The sequence below is a fragment of the Myiozetetes cayanensis genome, unplaced genomic scaffold, assembly GCF_022539395.1.
Source record: "Myiozetetes cayanensis isolate MyiCay16 unplaced genomic scaffold, myiCay2020 scf2-11, whole genome shotgun sequence".
Classification (NCBI taxonomy): Eukaryota; Metazoa; Chordata; class Aves; order Passeriformes; family Tyrannidae; genus Myiozetetes; species Myiozetetes cayanensis.
The window spans coordinates 50369371-50385133 of NW_026087411.1; the positions used below are offsets into that span (position 1 = coordinate 50369371).

Sequence of the window (15763 nt, forward strand, 5' to 3'; positions counted from 1 at the left end):
TTCAGTTTTCCCTGCAAACTCCTTGCTTCCTTTATGTGGGCCATATTAAATACCCTAAAGCAACCTAAAGTAATGGAAGTATACACAACACCACAAGTTGTTCATGCCTTAAACAGTTTTAGATGAGAATGTCTCTGGAACTCCAGGATCCTGAACAAAAGTGTTTTGCCATCTACATACGCTGTAAGCTTCTCATCATATGTTCCCTTTACTGATACCTAACAAAAGCAGAAACAAACCCCAAACCTTGTTTTGCTGGGTAGGATGAGAATGATTCTGGGCTTTGGGAAAAAGAAGTTTTATAGATGTGCAGTAGGAATATATTGTGTTGTGGACAACCAGAAGTAACCTAAGAAACAACTTATGTGGTGTAAACATCTGCTTATGTTGTGGCATGAACAGGGAGCTGTTTGTAAACTTGTAAATAGGGAGCACAAAAGCCAGGGTTAAATATACTGATGCATGGTTTTTTTCTTATCTGCATCATCACTATTTCAGTCTTATTTCTGCTGGCAACAATATATTTCTTTCATTCAGCGTGCTCCCAAGTACTTGAAAGACACTGAATAAAATATCATTGCTGCCTTGTGTTTCCTCCACCTGTACTTTGCATCCAGTTCTTATCTTACGGCTAGATAGTAGAAACTTGTTGGGACAGAGGCTGTTGGGTGATTGCAGAGCTTCACTGTTTGGCTGGGACTGTAAACGTTAAGACAGTACACATGTATAGCCGTAGCTTTGTGTTTGTTTTAAGGTCAGCTCTGTATTTGGATAGCACAAAAGGGTGAGTTATACTGCAGTAAAAAAATGATCTCTCTGTAAATGTACAGTGAGCGTTTCTTAAGCTGTAGGTGGGAGAGAAGTAGTAGGGAGGGCTGCTGCTCTTCGAGAGTGCCACAGAATTGCCAAAAAGCCTGGCTGCTGTTGCTCTTGTACTCCCTTGTCTTGCAGCAGGGCGTAAATCAATCAACCATGCTGTTTGCAACCTCCTACCCATTATAAAAGGCTGAAAGTTAATCTTCCGTTTCAGAATGCTTTTTCTTTGGGGGAGCAGGGAGGCAAAGGGAAGACATAATTAAATACGGAGTGTGCCATTTAAGAGTGCTGGTGATAGACAGGAGGCTTCAGGAATGAAACATCTTTTGACTGTACTGAGTCTGGAGCAGGAGGTTGTATCCCTGGGTAGTGGGATTCAGAAAGTAACAAGAGAGGTCTGTTCACCTCCGCCCTGCGGCTTGCTGTTGCTCACTGGCAGCAGATGTGGAGCTCCACAGAACAGAGCAGCAGCAGCTCTTAAAAAGAAATAAGTTTATAGAAAGTAGGCAGGAAAACTGAGGAATAGGCCTGAGAGCTGAGAGGCAGGGAGAGGAAGTCCAGCTTATGCTGCAAAATTTTCAGTAAATAGTACAATGTTTTAATGAGATGTTTGGGTTTTTTTTCTCTGCAGAATGATTGGGATTTTCTGTAAGGCATTTGAAAATTTGGAGATGATACCTTAAAGGCAAACAAATGTCTGCATTTCCAGATAGGTCATAGTTTCTGGAGTTTTATTTGATAATTATAGCCATTTCAATTTTGATCCATGGAAATATCTGACCACTTTCAAACTAGTTATATTGTTTTTATTAAATATTACTTGTCAGTGAACAGTGTTCTAGTAATCCATGACCTTTAAACCTGAACATTTAACAAACCACATACCAGTCTCTCTCTTTTCTGCTTTTACTATTCCTGCAGATGAAGATGTGGAGGTAGCTACTATTTGTCGTGGTTTCATGAGAAGACCGTTTTGCAAATAAGACACTTCTAAAAAGTTTTTACTTGCAAACCACCCACTACTATAAGGTTCCGTTTCATTTCATATATTAGTAATAAAAGCCATCCATAAGTCTCTGGAAATCATGTGGTTACTAAGGTTAAGATAAATATGTGTTTAGGATGTGTGCAGATTTTCTTCATTATGCTGGGTTTGCATTTTCATTCTTTGGAAAACAGACTCAGTTTCCCTTCTTGTATTTTAAAATAAACATTTCTCTTCTGGAATGTCTCATTTAACTTGTAAGTGTATTGAGATATCCTTTAAAAAATGTTAACATTCATTTGCCTTACAAATTGAGGAAGGTTTATTTAACCGGGCAAAGATCTATAGCACAAGACTCAGGTTCTTTTCATGGGCAATTCGTACATTCAAAGGCCTAATATGCCTTAATAATTCTCACTGTTTTGTTTGACTATGGCTTCAATAAGCTTATAATCAGACCAACTAAGCTGTGTTGTGAGAATTAATTTATAGATGCCCTAATGAACTTTGAGAGTTTTTTTTTTAATTTATAATTACTAAGCACTTTGTTACTTTTTTGAAAAAGCATGACATTATTGAATGATGATGATGAACTGACACTGATGATGTGGATTGAGAAGTCTCTAGAGCATTTACTTTATCTGCGTAGCAATTTCAAACTATTTGACATCCTAATTACTGTTTAATGTTTTCATTCAACTGGCTTCATTACTGTAGCTTATTTCTTCTATGTTTCCTCTTAACTTTAGGAAGTCACTAGATGAGGGCCTCACACAACTCCTTAATGAAATGTCAGTAAACTACTGATAGCATTTGTTATCCCATCATTTCCACCTGTGCTCTCAACTTGCTTCTTACCACACCTCTGAGCAGCAATTTTGAGTGCCAACTTCTGGGAAAAATTAATGTATATGTGATTTAGCAGTGGGTGCTGGCTGATACCGGAAGATAAATATGAGATGTGGTTTTAATCAGCTTTTAATCAGGGTTACAACTTCAGTAAGTTTGTGTGCTGAAAGCCTAAGTGGGGTTTCATGTGAGTTTCCATTCCCAGTGATTTACCTACATCATCTTTACAGATGATAGATTATTTAGGGGACTTCTCTATGTACAATCTGTGAATCCTAGTTTCAGCTTGAGTGCTTTTATTGCATCTTTATTAAATTACAGTTTGATTCAATTGACAGCCTGCCTTCCAAGGTGTCTTTTTAAGATGGGAGATTTTGGCATGAAATTCCTGCAGTTGAACTAAGGGATATTATTGAACTTTGACTGTGTTTCATTAGAGCAAAAATTCACTACAATAAAGAAACAGAAAACCCATGAAAGCAGTCCATCCATGCAGGCTGGCAGTTCAGTGCTAGATTGACTGGTGCCAGATTTTGATCCTCCAGGGAGCTTTGTAGGCACAGCATTCCTGCTGAAATGGCTCAAAGGACAGATGACAGAAGAAGAAAGCATGCACTGGGCAAAAAGAAAGGACGTAAAACCCTGGATAGGTGGAGTAGGCATTGTAGGACATGTGCCTCCTTCTAACCCAGTCCTAGAAGGGATCTGTGAGTCAGTGCTGGAAGCTGATATGGGTATCGTCTGACATCTGGGACAGGGGCAAGAGGATGTGCAGAGCTTGTTTGAAGGCTCAGGCTCTAAAGCAGTAAGGGGGAACCCACAGCTGCAGAAAGGTATTCTGCTATCTCCCAGCTCTGCATCCTGGTGAGGCAGTTGTCCTTACCCAGGGACCCTATGGATGGATTCGGTGCAACAATGTTGAGGGACCTCTCACTGTCAAAGTTTTCCAGGGCAAATCCTGGAGTTCGTTTCCTGAGGCTAGCTGTGCTCTTGACAGCTTGAAGTCCTGTGACAAGACCTCCTGACTGCTGTGTTGTTGACATTGACGTGCCCTAGAAATTCCCAACTTTGTATACAACCATGCCTGTGCTCATGTTTACATGGGCACAACTATTCAAAGGCAGACTAAACCAAAGCAAGCATGTGTTTTCAAGGTGCAACAAGGCATAGTGGTAGGACTCAGGAATTCCTCACTGCTAATTCTGGCTGACACATAACTCCTGCTGTGGTTTTCCATGCATGTGGATGAAGTCAAAGGGGGAACTTACTAGGGGTCACTGCTTCCAGACCTTGGCAGCTGTGAGTGGGACAGTGTTTTAACATCTATAATATAGGTGAGGAAGTCACACTGATTATCAAAAATCTATCACTCAAGAATAGCTAAAAAAATAATTTTTTCCCTCTCCTTCTCTAGGTAAAATTTAAATTAATACAGTTAACTTTAACTTATTTCCAGACCCCTAACTGTGGAAGCTTAGAGAACTCTCTCGTGATCACCTTGCTCTGCAATGTTAAACAGTGGAAAGAGAACTTAAACGTGCTTCTCTATTTTTAGTCTTTCTTCATACCATGTTCTCACGAGTGCTCTCACCATCAATCTTTGCCCTTTCTACATGCAGTCAGTCAGCAGAGTATCGTCTTACTGTATCACACTTTATTGCTGTTATCCGCGGGCTGCGTGTGAGCCAGCTGCACGTGTAGGCTGGGCACTTCTGAGGAAGCTGGTTCTAAGCACAGGTGAGCATGATGTGGCTTCCTCCACCGTCCACCTGGGGCCTGGGGGGAGGGCTGATGCCAGCAAGGTGGCTTCCTGCCAGCTCAGAGACTGCCCATGCATATGGTATAACATCTAGGAGTAAAAACTTCTTTACTAATAGCATAGATCTAGGGACTATCAGAAAACTGAGGTCTGGATGATGTTACGGCAGTGCCTGGATTAGGTCCTGCTTTTTTAATATTATATATTCCTCCTCAAGCTGCAATACTACTAGAAGCCACTGAAGTTTTGATAAGTACCTAGTTTTAAATATTTTTTGGTCAGAGACTGAAGCTTCATGATGTAAGTCCTCAACTCTTGAGCCAGCATGTTGCTGAAATCAGAGACATACAGCAGCAACTTTGCTTTCTCCTGCAGCCTGTGTTTAGGCATTGGAAAGCAAAGTTTCCTAGTAGGTAGAATATATTTTTTTCTTCTTTTTTAGTACTGATATTTAATAAAATTTTCTGTGTCTTGTGTGCCTGCCCCTTGGTAAACATGCAACGAGACCATTCTTTCAACAATTTTGCTTGTCTTTGGTGGTATATGCACAGTCCTGCCCTATAAAGGGATTAGTAAAGACTTCTATAATATATATGTTTCTTGCAGAGCAGGATAAAAATTGATTCTTGTTTTATGAGGCAATGTGGCTTTTACCTATTTTTAGCATTACCATATTAATATTACCATTAACATTATCCATTTTAATGTGTAGTTTTAACATTACCACATTTATAGCTGACTTATGATATGGGCTGAACAACAATAGATAATGTTTTTAAAGCTGTTTGTTTTTAAAGGAAACCTTGGTGGCTAGATGAAAAAGTCCCACTAATTTGCATTTGGTTTCTAAAGTTTGCTCATGGAAAACATTAATTAGTATGTGAAAATATTGTTGCTCACTTTGTCCTTTTCTTGACAGTTTTCTCTTATTTCCAGTTCATATATATATATTTTTTTAGCCTCTGAGGTTAATGTTTTAATTCTTTTATTCCTCTAGAGACCTTTCTTTTGTGATTATGAGGAGAAGATGGTAGTCAGGATATGCATCTTCTAGCAGACATTCTGTCTGATGGATTTGGCATGATGAAAGGCAAATGGGGAGAACATCAAACCCAGCAAGGAAGGCAGGGCAGTCTGGCAGGACTCTTCTGGTCTTCGGAGAGTTTCAGGAAATGGGAGGGGAAAATTGTGCAATACCATTAAAGCAAACCTTGGCCCATAAATCAATCGAAGGAGGCTGACATTTGTGAGTGGGTTTTTTCTCATATAAAGTAAGCTAAATGTTTTTGCCGTAACTAGAGAGAAGCAATAAAAGACTAGGGAAGGCAAAGGTTATAAACAAAGCATACTGTGCCGACAGAGGGTTCATAGATGATGACAAGAAACAAATAAAGTGAATAAGGCCGGTACTCTGTTCTGATAAATTTCATTGATTTCTGAACAGCGTCATTATGGTTGCAGCCTGCCCTGTTATATTGTAGCTCCAAACCTTTCATTACGGCTTCAGATGATAACAGCTGTTGAAACGCGGCAGGAGGTTGCGGTGACTACCATGGGGGTAAAGTACCATTTGCTAAGAAAATAATTAGGAAAAACCCTACATCTGGGTAGCTTTTATCTGCCTGTGGTGGTGTCCTTGCAGAGGAACATTATATGCCAATACTGCATTTGTTTCCTGGATGAGTTCATGAAGCCTTCATAAGAGCAGAGGTGCTCTATAAAGCAGTACAGTCAGACAGATCCCACTTGCTGAGTCAGTGCAAATGGTTTGCTGCTGTGTTCTGCCTGGACTTCATGAGACCACTGTGCCAAGATTGGACTCTTTTTCACATAAACACAGGTACCTGAAGCTTTTCACTGCTGTGACTAACCTGCTGTCAGTGCCATGCTAGGCAGTTTGTGCCTAGATCAGGTATCTGCTTACACAAATAACACCAACTTAAATATGTCTGTAGCTGTATTTAAAAACAAAAAAAATAGAAAGCTAAAACAGGAAAACAGTCCCCAAATGCTGTGTGATTTCCTAACAGTATAATGTGAGGTACAAGGTAGTTCCAAATCCCAAGAGTTTAATCTCCCCTTACCCTAGGTAAGCACAAATCCATCCATTATTTTCTTGTTTGTTTCTGATCTGATGCTGAATGAGGAAGGGAGCCTGAAACACAGTCTTAAGGAACTTTTAGCAAAAGAGAACACAGACTGTGGGGGTGTGATATATAAGCTGATAGTGGCATAGTGGAGTGCAGGAAAACTGCCAAAGCACCTGCAGGCTGCTGCTTGGCAGAAACACCAGAAAAGTACCTGGTTCCCTCTTTCTCACTAATAATTGGTAAAAGACCAAGAAGAGTATGCATATGTGGAAAAAAAAATGGGATAAGAGGATAAAAGGAACAAAACCCAGGTTATGTATCTCACACTGTTTACAATACTGAAAATAACTGTGGACTGTTAGTTATTTTGAAGAAACCCAAGCTCCAGCTATGCAGAGATGAATGAATTAGAAAGGAACTCCTCTTTATTCATTAAATGTACTTCAAATGTACTACATGGAGATACTAATTGTAAGAATTCCTTTCCTCTGCTGTCATCAGCTCAGCATGCTGCAGTGTTCCTGACTCTAAAATATTTTTGGAGAATGGCAATTCCACTGAAGCTGTTTTGTTCTTTGCTTTTATATGATGATGATGATGTGTATTTGTGGGCAGTAAAGGTTATTTGTTTAATACCATCACCAGAGTAGCACTGAATCTATATCTACTTCTGCCTTTGACCTAGTATACTGCTTGCTGCAGTCCTGTCCTCACCATCCTGAACCTTTTACTCTTCTGCATCTTTTGAGTATGAATAAAAAGCCAAGGACAAGTGCAGGGAGTGTCAGGGATGTAGTTCCAATGACTTTCTGCAGAAATATGTTTCAAGGACAGGTGTGGGCTGTGAGGCTGCTGTCAGTTAGGAGGGAAGGTAGAGTACAGGTTGGATGCCATCACAGAAGAAATGACATGGCTCTCCAGGGACCTGCCTGCTTGCCTGCCCACCACCACTTGTTGCTCTTCATAAAGACACAATGGTTCCCTTGGAATAACCTTACTTGTTTTCCCTGAGTTATGGGGGTGATAAGGGATGCCTTTAACTGCAGGTGATGAAAGAGTGTGGATTATTGAGCACTGGGATAGGAGGAGGGGACAAGAAAGTCTGCTGCTACCTAAACCTGAATATTGGTTACATCTGTGACTCTGCTGACGCTATTTCAGTTGGAAAGAAGAATATGGGCATGGAGGCTCAAGTGCTGTAGTTCCTAACCTTCCTTAGGAGGGCATCTAAATTCCAAAAGTCAGGTCCATGGTTAATCCAAACCCTCTGTCTTCACAGAATTTACACAGAGAATAAATCTTGGTTAATGTATGTGTTCTGTAATACCTTTTTATTTATAACTCTGGAACATAGTTATATTTTAGAAGTTTTCATGGTCCCACTGATGTTTTGCAGGGTTCCTTTCTTGCAGCACCATGGAGTGCTGTGTTGCTCTTGGGTAGTTGCCACACCACATTGTCTAGCTCTAGGCTAAGGGATTTTATTTATTTTTATTTCACGTTGTTTCGACTGTTTTCACTTTTATTTTATTTCCATACTCCAGCAAAATTTCTTCATGAATGTGGCAGCACATCAGGTTTCTTGGTTTATGAGTTGTAGTTAGTTAAATATCCTGCTGGATTTGTTTGCCCTTATCTGAGAATTTTCATACTGTAACAGCAACAGATTGAAAGGTGACACTGAACTCTTACAAAGTGAGGGAAGAGATGGGAAAGTTGTTCTCCCAGAACGCTGCTGATCTGAACTTTTTCTGCCTGTCATGTTCATGTTCAAATAAAGTCTTCGGATGAGACACTATCACTCTTGTAAATGCCAAAAGAAATCTTTGCTAGAGAATATAGCAATGTAATTTGCGATGTAACTCTATGCACAGTAAATTGCATGGCCATATATACATTGAGACCTGTCCTCTACACTGAGTTGTTTGGTAACTATGATTTTTAAAAAGATTTTTTTTTTAGTGATTGCTTTTTTGAGCCTCTGTTGCTTATATGCTTTTTGGTCTTCATTATGTAGGTTTTCTGTTACAAAGACTGCATTCAATTGCATTCTTCATCCCTTTTACTTTTTTTTTTGTGTTTAAGCCAGTCAAATAATCAATTAAAATGTCACTATGAATGAAAACATTTGTTTATTAGTAGCAAGAGAAACATTGGGTGTCCCATCTAAGAGGTATAACTTAGCTTTCAGTGAACAGATAAGTACTGTTACTGTTCATAATAGAGTGACTGTTCACAGAGGGGCTGCTGAAGGCTTTATTGTAATAATAAGGGGAAACTGATATGAAGAGAGTCATCTTGTGCAATAAAACGTAGCTCTGCTTACTGATCTAGAAAAGGAGGAAATGTCTGAAGACCTCCCTCTCATATCTCTTGTAGGATTACCTTGACTGTATCACTGACCAGACCAAGCTCTCCCTGGGGACAGAAGAGCGATCAGCCCTGTTTGGAAACATACGAGATATCTACCATTTCAACAGGTAAATTCTTATCTAACTAAAAGAAAACAGTTCAATAGCCTGTATTAAATTGGGAGGGGACAAACCAACCAAAGATGCTTTTATCACTCTAATACGGCCAAGATCTATAAATTGAGAAATTATCTAAGATTTTTTGATTCTAAGCAAAGTTGGGGTGCTGAGATCAGAATTTTTAGCTGTTTATTGGATTAATCAAGTGTGGTCTCCATTTTTGTTTTTATGCTGGGTATGTTTAGAATGTAAGCTTAACCTGATCTGTGCCTTAACTGAGTCTAATGCAAGACCACTGTGAATGAAATTCTTGCCTTTAAGGAGATATTTTATCCCTACTTCTGTGTACCCACGTACATCACCCAGATCTGTAGTGTTTTATAGGTTTTGTAGTGTTTTATACTACTAGGGACTCCCTGAATTATTTCCCAAAACTGTGTTGAACTGTGAACTGTGTTCGTTTATTGAAGTCTTCTATTCAGTATCTTTCTAGCCTTCTCTAAAACTCTGCAGATGGGATTCTAGTGTATATTGGGGGCCTGGAGTAAAAGTTCTTGCTCATATAGCTAGTACCACATTGTGTAGGACCTCAGTTTCTGCAGTTTTAGGAGCATACTACTGCTACTTTTGTCTGAATTCTGTGTTACTATAAAAATAATTAACCTATTCAACATTTAAGGAAAATCTGAAAATTCTACCAATGCAAGAAATATATTGACATAAAGTTCTCACATCGTTTATATCCCAATATTCCTGTAAAAGCTCTTTTAGCTTTGCTATAGTTGACAAAACATCTCCTAAATGTTCTTTGAAGAATAACAGACAATTGAATCAAAAGAGGATTCTGAAGAGGAGTGCTTGTGTCAAAGAGCATCTTCAGTGGTTTTTTTCCATCATCATGGGAAGTTACTTTAAAGGGATTTAACTGCTGAAATCTCTGTTCAGTGTCAAAGGAAAGAGTAAGAATGGATCTATTCAGAATTTATGGACAAAGATGAAACATAAAATCTTTTCCTGAAACTTAAAATAGCTACTGCAGAGTAATGGAAATATGCTTAACTAGAAAGCTGCTGTGTCCTGCTTCAGCTGCAAAAACTGACTTGACCAAATGTCTAACAGCTGGAAAATACATGGTGGGAGCCTGCTAAAACAGGCTCATGGCCTGTTTTAGAGCCATGAGACAATGATAGTAAGCTTACAGATTCTCAGTGGTCTCAGGATGGAAAAACACAGTCCTGACTGTTACATTTTCTGATCCTTCAAAAGCTAGAAAAATGACATTTATGCCAGCATCATTGCAAATATTACCTAATAAAAATACCTCCAAGTATGATCAATCATTATACAGAATAATTGAGCTGGGGGGCGGGGGGGGGAATGTAGTGGTTAAAAAGAAAAAAAGAAAGGCCAACAACAAAAAAAGCAGTTTTGGGCAATTTTAGAGATATAGATATTTTAGAAAGGTTAAAACTCACCTGAAAGTGTCCAAAGCCTCTAGTAAATTACTAGTGTATTTCAGACCTTCTGATATAAAGTCTTGCATGGAAATTCAGAGTTCTTAACACTGAACACTCATTGTAGATCAGAACAGATTCAAGGATTAAGTTTACTCCTGTGTGAAATTTGGCATATAGCTTCTGGGTCCTAAATGTACTCTAGAGCCTTTTATTTATTTTTCCTGTCAGAAAGAGGTCCACTTGATTTTATAGTTTCAGAGTTACTTTGTTTTTCTCAGCTTTGAATTTGACCGTTAATCAGTGACCAAAGGTTTTAGTCTTAGGTTTTTACGCAGACTTTCAGATCTGAGAAATTTCACTTCAATAAATGGGAATTTCTGTCAGCTGAACTACTTAGGATTTTCAGATGTTGTGTTGAATGGCAAAAATTATGGTCAAGATGGTACCTGCTAGTTCCATGACTGTGATCTCTTTCTGGAAAGCTATTTCTTAAAGCAGAATCACTGACTGTATGCTGGTCCACTAATCCTACTGTCCCTTGGGAAAAGCTCCCCCACTACTGATTTATTTATTGGAAGGGGGAAGTGTTCTCTAAGTCAGCATTTGCTACCTTTCTTCCCTGGCTTCCCTGCTAAGATTCTTTCCACTATCCTTTTAGGATAAATTCTCCATGATACCACAGCTCAGTTCTGAAAGGGAAACTCTGCAGAGAAATGTGCTTAAGTTTGGTACTTCTGCCAACACTTAGGAGAGGTCAAGCTGAAACTTCTGCTGCTGACACAGATCATCCTGCATGGTCCTTGGCCATCAGTGACTACTGAAGCACACAAAGACAGTGAAGGGGCCATATTCAGCAGATCCTGCACTCTGAGTTTCACAGTGGTAATGTCTGGCTTCTTCTTCTGAGGAGCCTTCATAAAAAATTAAAGCATCCTAAAAGGCATTATAATTTGACTTACTCATTTGGTAAGCTAATGAGTGCATTGTATACAAAATCATCAGTCTCTTTATGCTTACCTGTCTCATCCCAAAAGAGTTAGTATTAGCTCTCTGTGATGATCATACAGATTCAGATTTTCCCAGCCCATAATAACCCAAGCTATATAACTCAATACATGGTCTTAAGTGGCAGTGGCACTTGTATCATCCTTCAGTCTGAATCTTGTTAATGATTCAGCTGAGAGAGCATGAAGTTCCTCTAATGGTGCTCCCTCATGCTCCCTTCTGGCCTGGGTGTTTGGCACAACTAAGTTGCAGAGGCCAGGAGCTGTGAACAGCATGAAACCCTTGTATATTCAGGTGAGGAGGACTAATGCTTTTTTCTATTGTTTTTTGTGCCTCCTGCCAGGTACTTAAATGTAGTCTGTAATAAAAGCCCTGCTTTTTCTCATGTCAGCTTGGTATTATAGGGACTTATTTAAGTTTTTCAGGATGACTGAGCATGGCAGATTTGCTGGTTTTGCAGTGGCAGACTGCTCTTACCAATCCCATTCCTACCAGCCAGGAGAGACAGAAGAGAGTGCAGTATAGGAAACGAAATCTTTCAAAAAACAGCCCTTACACTATGGACTTGTGCAGAAGACACAAACCACTAGCCCATTTACTGCATAAACTTGAACTCGTTGCACGAATATATAAAATCTTTAAGTGTTCTTTGCTGTATCCTGAAGGAGAAGTAAGATGGTTTTATAAGGAGACCAGTAGGAATAAAATGACAATCAAGGTGCTATGTACTCTAAGCCATCAGGAGAACTCCTTCCTTCCTGCCAGATGGCAGGAATCCTCTGAGCCTGTTTGACATGTTTGATGTTATTTCCAAAGCTCCTGTGTGGGACACAGTCAGTCAGTGTAACTAATGGCTATTGGTCACCATTGCTACAGCTTGCTTCTTTTCCTGATGTAAACGAGCTTCATGACTGTGGGGTATCAAGCAGGGGTTATATTTTTATTCCTATTTTGATGAATGGAGAAATTGAGGTGTGGAGGTGAAACTGTTGCTTTACAAAGTGACTTAGTGACCACTGAACCTGAGGTTTCTGTCTGTCTTTGTTCTTTGTGACCGCTTTCTGATTTCTCCCTTTCCTTCCTCCAGTAGGAAGGCAGGAAACTCTTCTGGTTTACTCCTTTGTGTAGATAGAGAGGGAAACTGTGTGTGCTTACAGGGGAATAGGGTAGTTCCCTAAATACAGGCTTAGGAACTCTTAGGCAAAACTTGCTCAGAGAACCAGCTGTGAATTCAGAGAAAAGTAGCCCTAAATGGAAAATTGTCTGTGGGAGCTGGGGGGGAGAGGGAGGAAAAGAAAATTCTATTAGAGTACAATTTAGCAGAAAACTCAGTTTCTTCTCTCGTTTTTCTGAGTTCATTTCTCAGTAAGACTGAAGAGTGTTCAGATCAAGGAGATACCCTTGAGGTTTTCTTCTCCTACCTGAACTCTTGCTTTCACTGAATTTGCTTTTGAGAACCGAGTTTCATACAGCAGCAAACAGGTTCCGTTATTGCTTTGCTCCTGTTACAATGAATTAATTTCCTTTCGGGTATGTCAAAATTATAACAGCCTCTCAGTGAGGTATTGTTTTCATGCAGGTAGAATGTCTATATTCCCTTCCAGAAAACTTTTTCCAGGCTAACCATTTTTCTTCAGTGAAAAGACACACTATAGGCTGACAAATTTTCTTCATTGAGTTTCTTAACATTCTTCTTGTATGTGTAATACATCCCTGGTTCTCACCAGTATTTTTCAGAGCAGCTCCTCATCATCCTGGGTTAAGTAAAGCTGCTAGAATATATAGTCTTCATAAGACAGTGCATGTGCTTCAGTAGCTTTTGAATTTTCTTAGTTTTAAATCATGTTAGTTGATATACAAGCTACACAGCTGTTTGACTGCACCATTATGAGTATTGTTGAAGAGCTGTCAGTCATAGAATCATAGAATAATTTGGGTTGGAAGGGGTGTTTAAGGGTCATCTAGCCCAGCCTCCCTGCTGTGAGCAGGGACATCTTCAACTAGATCAGGTTGCTCAGAGCCCCATCCAACCTGGTCTTGAATGTCTCTAGGGATGAGGCATCTACCTGAAGGAAGGGGCTCAGCTTTGCTTAGTGGATCACCAGTCCATGGTCATTGTGATGACTAGAACTTTTAAATATGTGGAAATACCATTTCCTTATAGTTCTCCTCTGCCTACAAATAAAAAACCCAAGTGGCTGGGGGGAAGAGGGGCATCAAAGGGGTTCTCACTGCTTTTTCAGGACTCCCTGTGTCATTAAGTACTGCCATGAATGGTGAAGCACTGTCTGGGTCCCAAAACACGGGTGTGTTCATTCCAAGGTGTGCCATAATTGTCTTACCTTTTCCTGTTCTTTGTTATAGTGAACTTCTGCAAGATTTGGAAAACTGTGAAAATGATCCTGTGGCTATAGCAGATTGTTTTGTTTCCAAGGTAAGTCCGCAGCATGACGCCGGTTTTAGAATGATATGGATGGAGGAAATAGGTTTAATTTATTAGCTTTTGAGACCTAATTCTGATAGCTTACGTGACATAAATCAAGAAAAGCCAGCAAATCTATGGAAAGGGAAGGAATTTCTCCTAGTAATTGATAAGGATATGCCTCTGATTTGCATTTCTAAAAAAAATCAAGAAAAAGCTGTCATTTGAACTGGTGAAGCTGTTAAGAGTTCATTTTTGGATTTTTTTTTTTTGTTCTTACATTTTTTAATGTAGGTGATCAAGTGGTACTCCAGTTATGCCTTGTCAGCTTAAAAACAACTAGAGAATAAAAATTGCTTCCATTTTTAGAAAACGCAACAATATTAAAAACATACTTGTGGCCATATTGTTTTCTCCGATGCATTTTTCCTGAATCCTGCAGTTATACCTTTAATTTTCTTTTTAAATGGGATGGCCCAAAGTCTAGCCTTAAGATTCAAATCTCATCTCTCTGAAATGTTTTGAATTTTCTGAACATGGACCTGACATCTTTATTCTGTTTGATAATACTGAAACCAAGAAATATGGAGAAGGAGAAGTTGTTGGGTGCAGGAGACATGCAGGGAAGCAGGGTAGGTGACTTGCATTGTAGGAAACCCAAAGAGCCAATCAGGGAGAAGAGGAATGGCTACAATGAGTAGGGCAAAAAGAGATTAAGTAATTTGGGCTACACATGATTCTAGTTCACTGCAGACTTCAGCAGAGAATCTACATAGGCCTTGAATCTGTAGAGTCCAAATGTGTTAAGAAATGATGCCATCTCCATGGTATTTCTGGAGCAAGAAGAGTGGAAGAGGGATCATGTAGTTGTTTAAATTTGGATAATCTCTATAGATGTGTTTGCCTTTTTGTATTTAAAAATAAACCCAAAAAACCAATACACCAACACACATGCACACAAAACCAACAAAAAAAACCCACACAAAAAAACCCAAATAAACCAAAAAACCAGACTTTTTTATACTTTTATACTCATGTTTTATACTTTGTCCTGAACTCAGTATTACCAGCACCAAGCATTCAATGTAATAGGTATAACACATGGATTTAGGATTAACTAAACACCCTCTCATGGTGATCTAATAATTTGTTTGGCACTGTTGTGACACAAGGGATTTTATCGTAAGAGGGAGTGATGATACCAGCTTAGTGCTGCTATTTCACCAGATCACTTGCTTCAGTTGAGTTTGAGAAAGCTGTTATTTATCTAGTAATTGATTTTTTGTAAGCATTGAGAGACTTTGACATTGGCACCACCACTACAAAAGTAGGATGCATTTTTGTCTCATTGCCTTGGGGTTTGTTGCATGTTGTTATTACTGCAGATAGCCTGGACTGAATTGAAGGAGAGAGAAAATGGGATAGTGCAAAGTCCTGCGTCTGGAACAGAATAACCTGATGTGCACACTGGGTCTGGCTGACTAGGAAACAGCTTAGCAAAAAAGATCTGGGGTGCTGGTGGGCAAGAAGTTGTGTGTAAGTCAGCAGAGTGCCGGTGCAGTGAAGGCCAACTGGGAGGCCTTCAGGATATTTACAGATAAAATGGTTTGGAGCTGGTAGATCTTTCTGCTGTATTGCTTGCTTATAGCTAGGACCACTGGGACTACTCCTGCTGGGATATGAAACAGAGATGGTGCAAGTGATAATAGTAAGTCCAGGAAAAAGTTGTGTTCTCATTCAAACTGGCCAACTGAAAAGGCTTGTCTGGTAGACTTTCTGGCCATTAGTTCTAAAAATCCATCTGCATATCATTGCTTGTTCTTTTTGTTCCCTTGTCAAATGCTTTTAGCATTTGTATTATTGGCAGGCAACTGCCTGATGGCTCAGAAATTGCTAGAGATTGCAGTCT

The 15763-nt window shown here is 39.5% G+C and overlaps 1 protein-coding gene across 5 annotated transcripts in view; it reads left to right on the top strand.

Moving 5' to 3' along the window:
- Positions 1–15763, top strand: part of PLEKHG1 (pleckstrin homology and RhoGEF domain containing G1) — a 127291-nt gene that overhangs the window by 88629 nt on the left and 22899 nt on the right. For all 5 annotated transcript variants that reach the window (XM_050316051.1, XM_050316054.1, XM_050316053.1 and 2 more), the window contains 2 exons: positions 8879–8979; positions 13797–13866. In XM_050316051.1, the coding sequence (XP_050172008.1) occupies positions 8879–8979; positions 13797–13866 (171 nt within the window). The remainder of the gene's footprint in view (positions 1–8878; positions 8980–13796; positions 13867–15763) is intronic.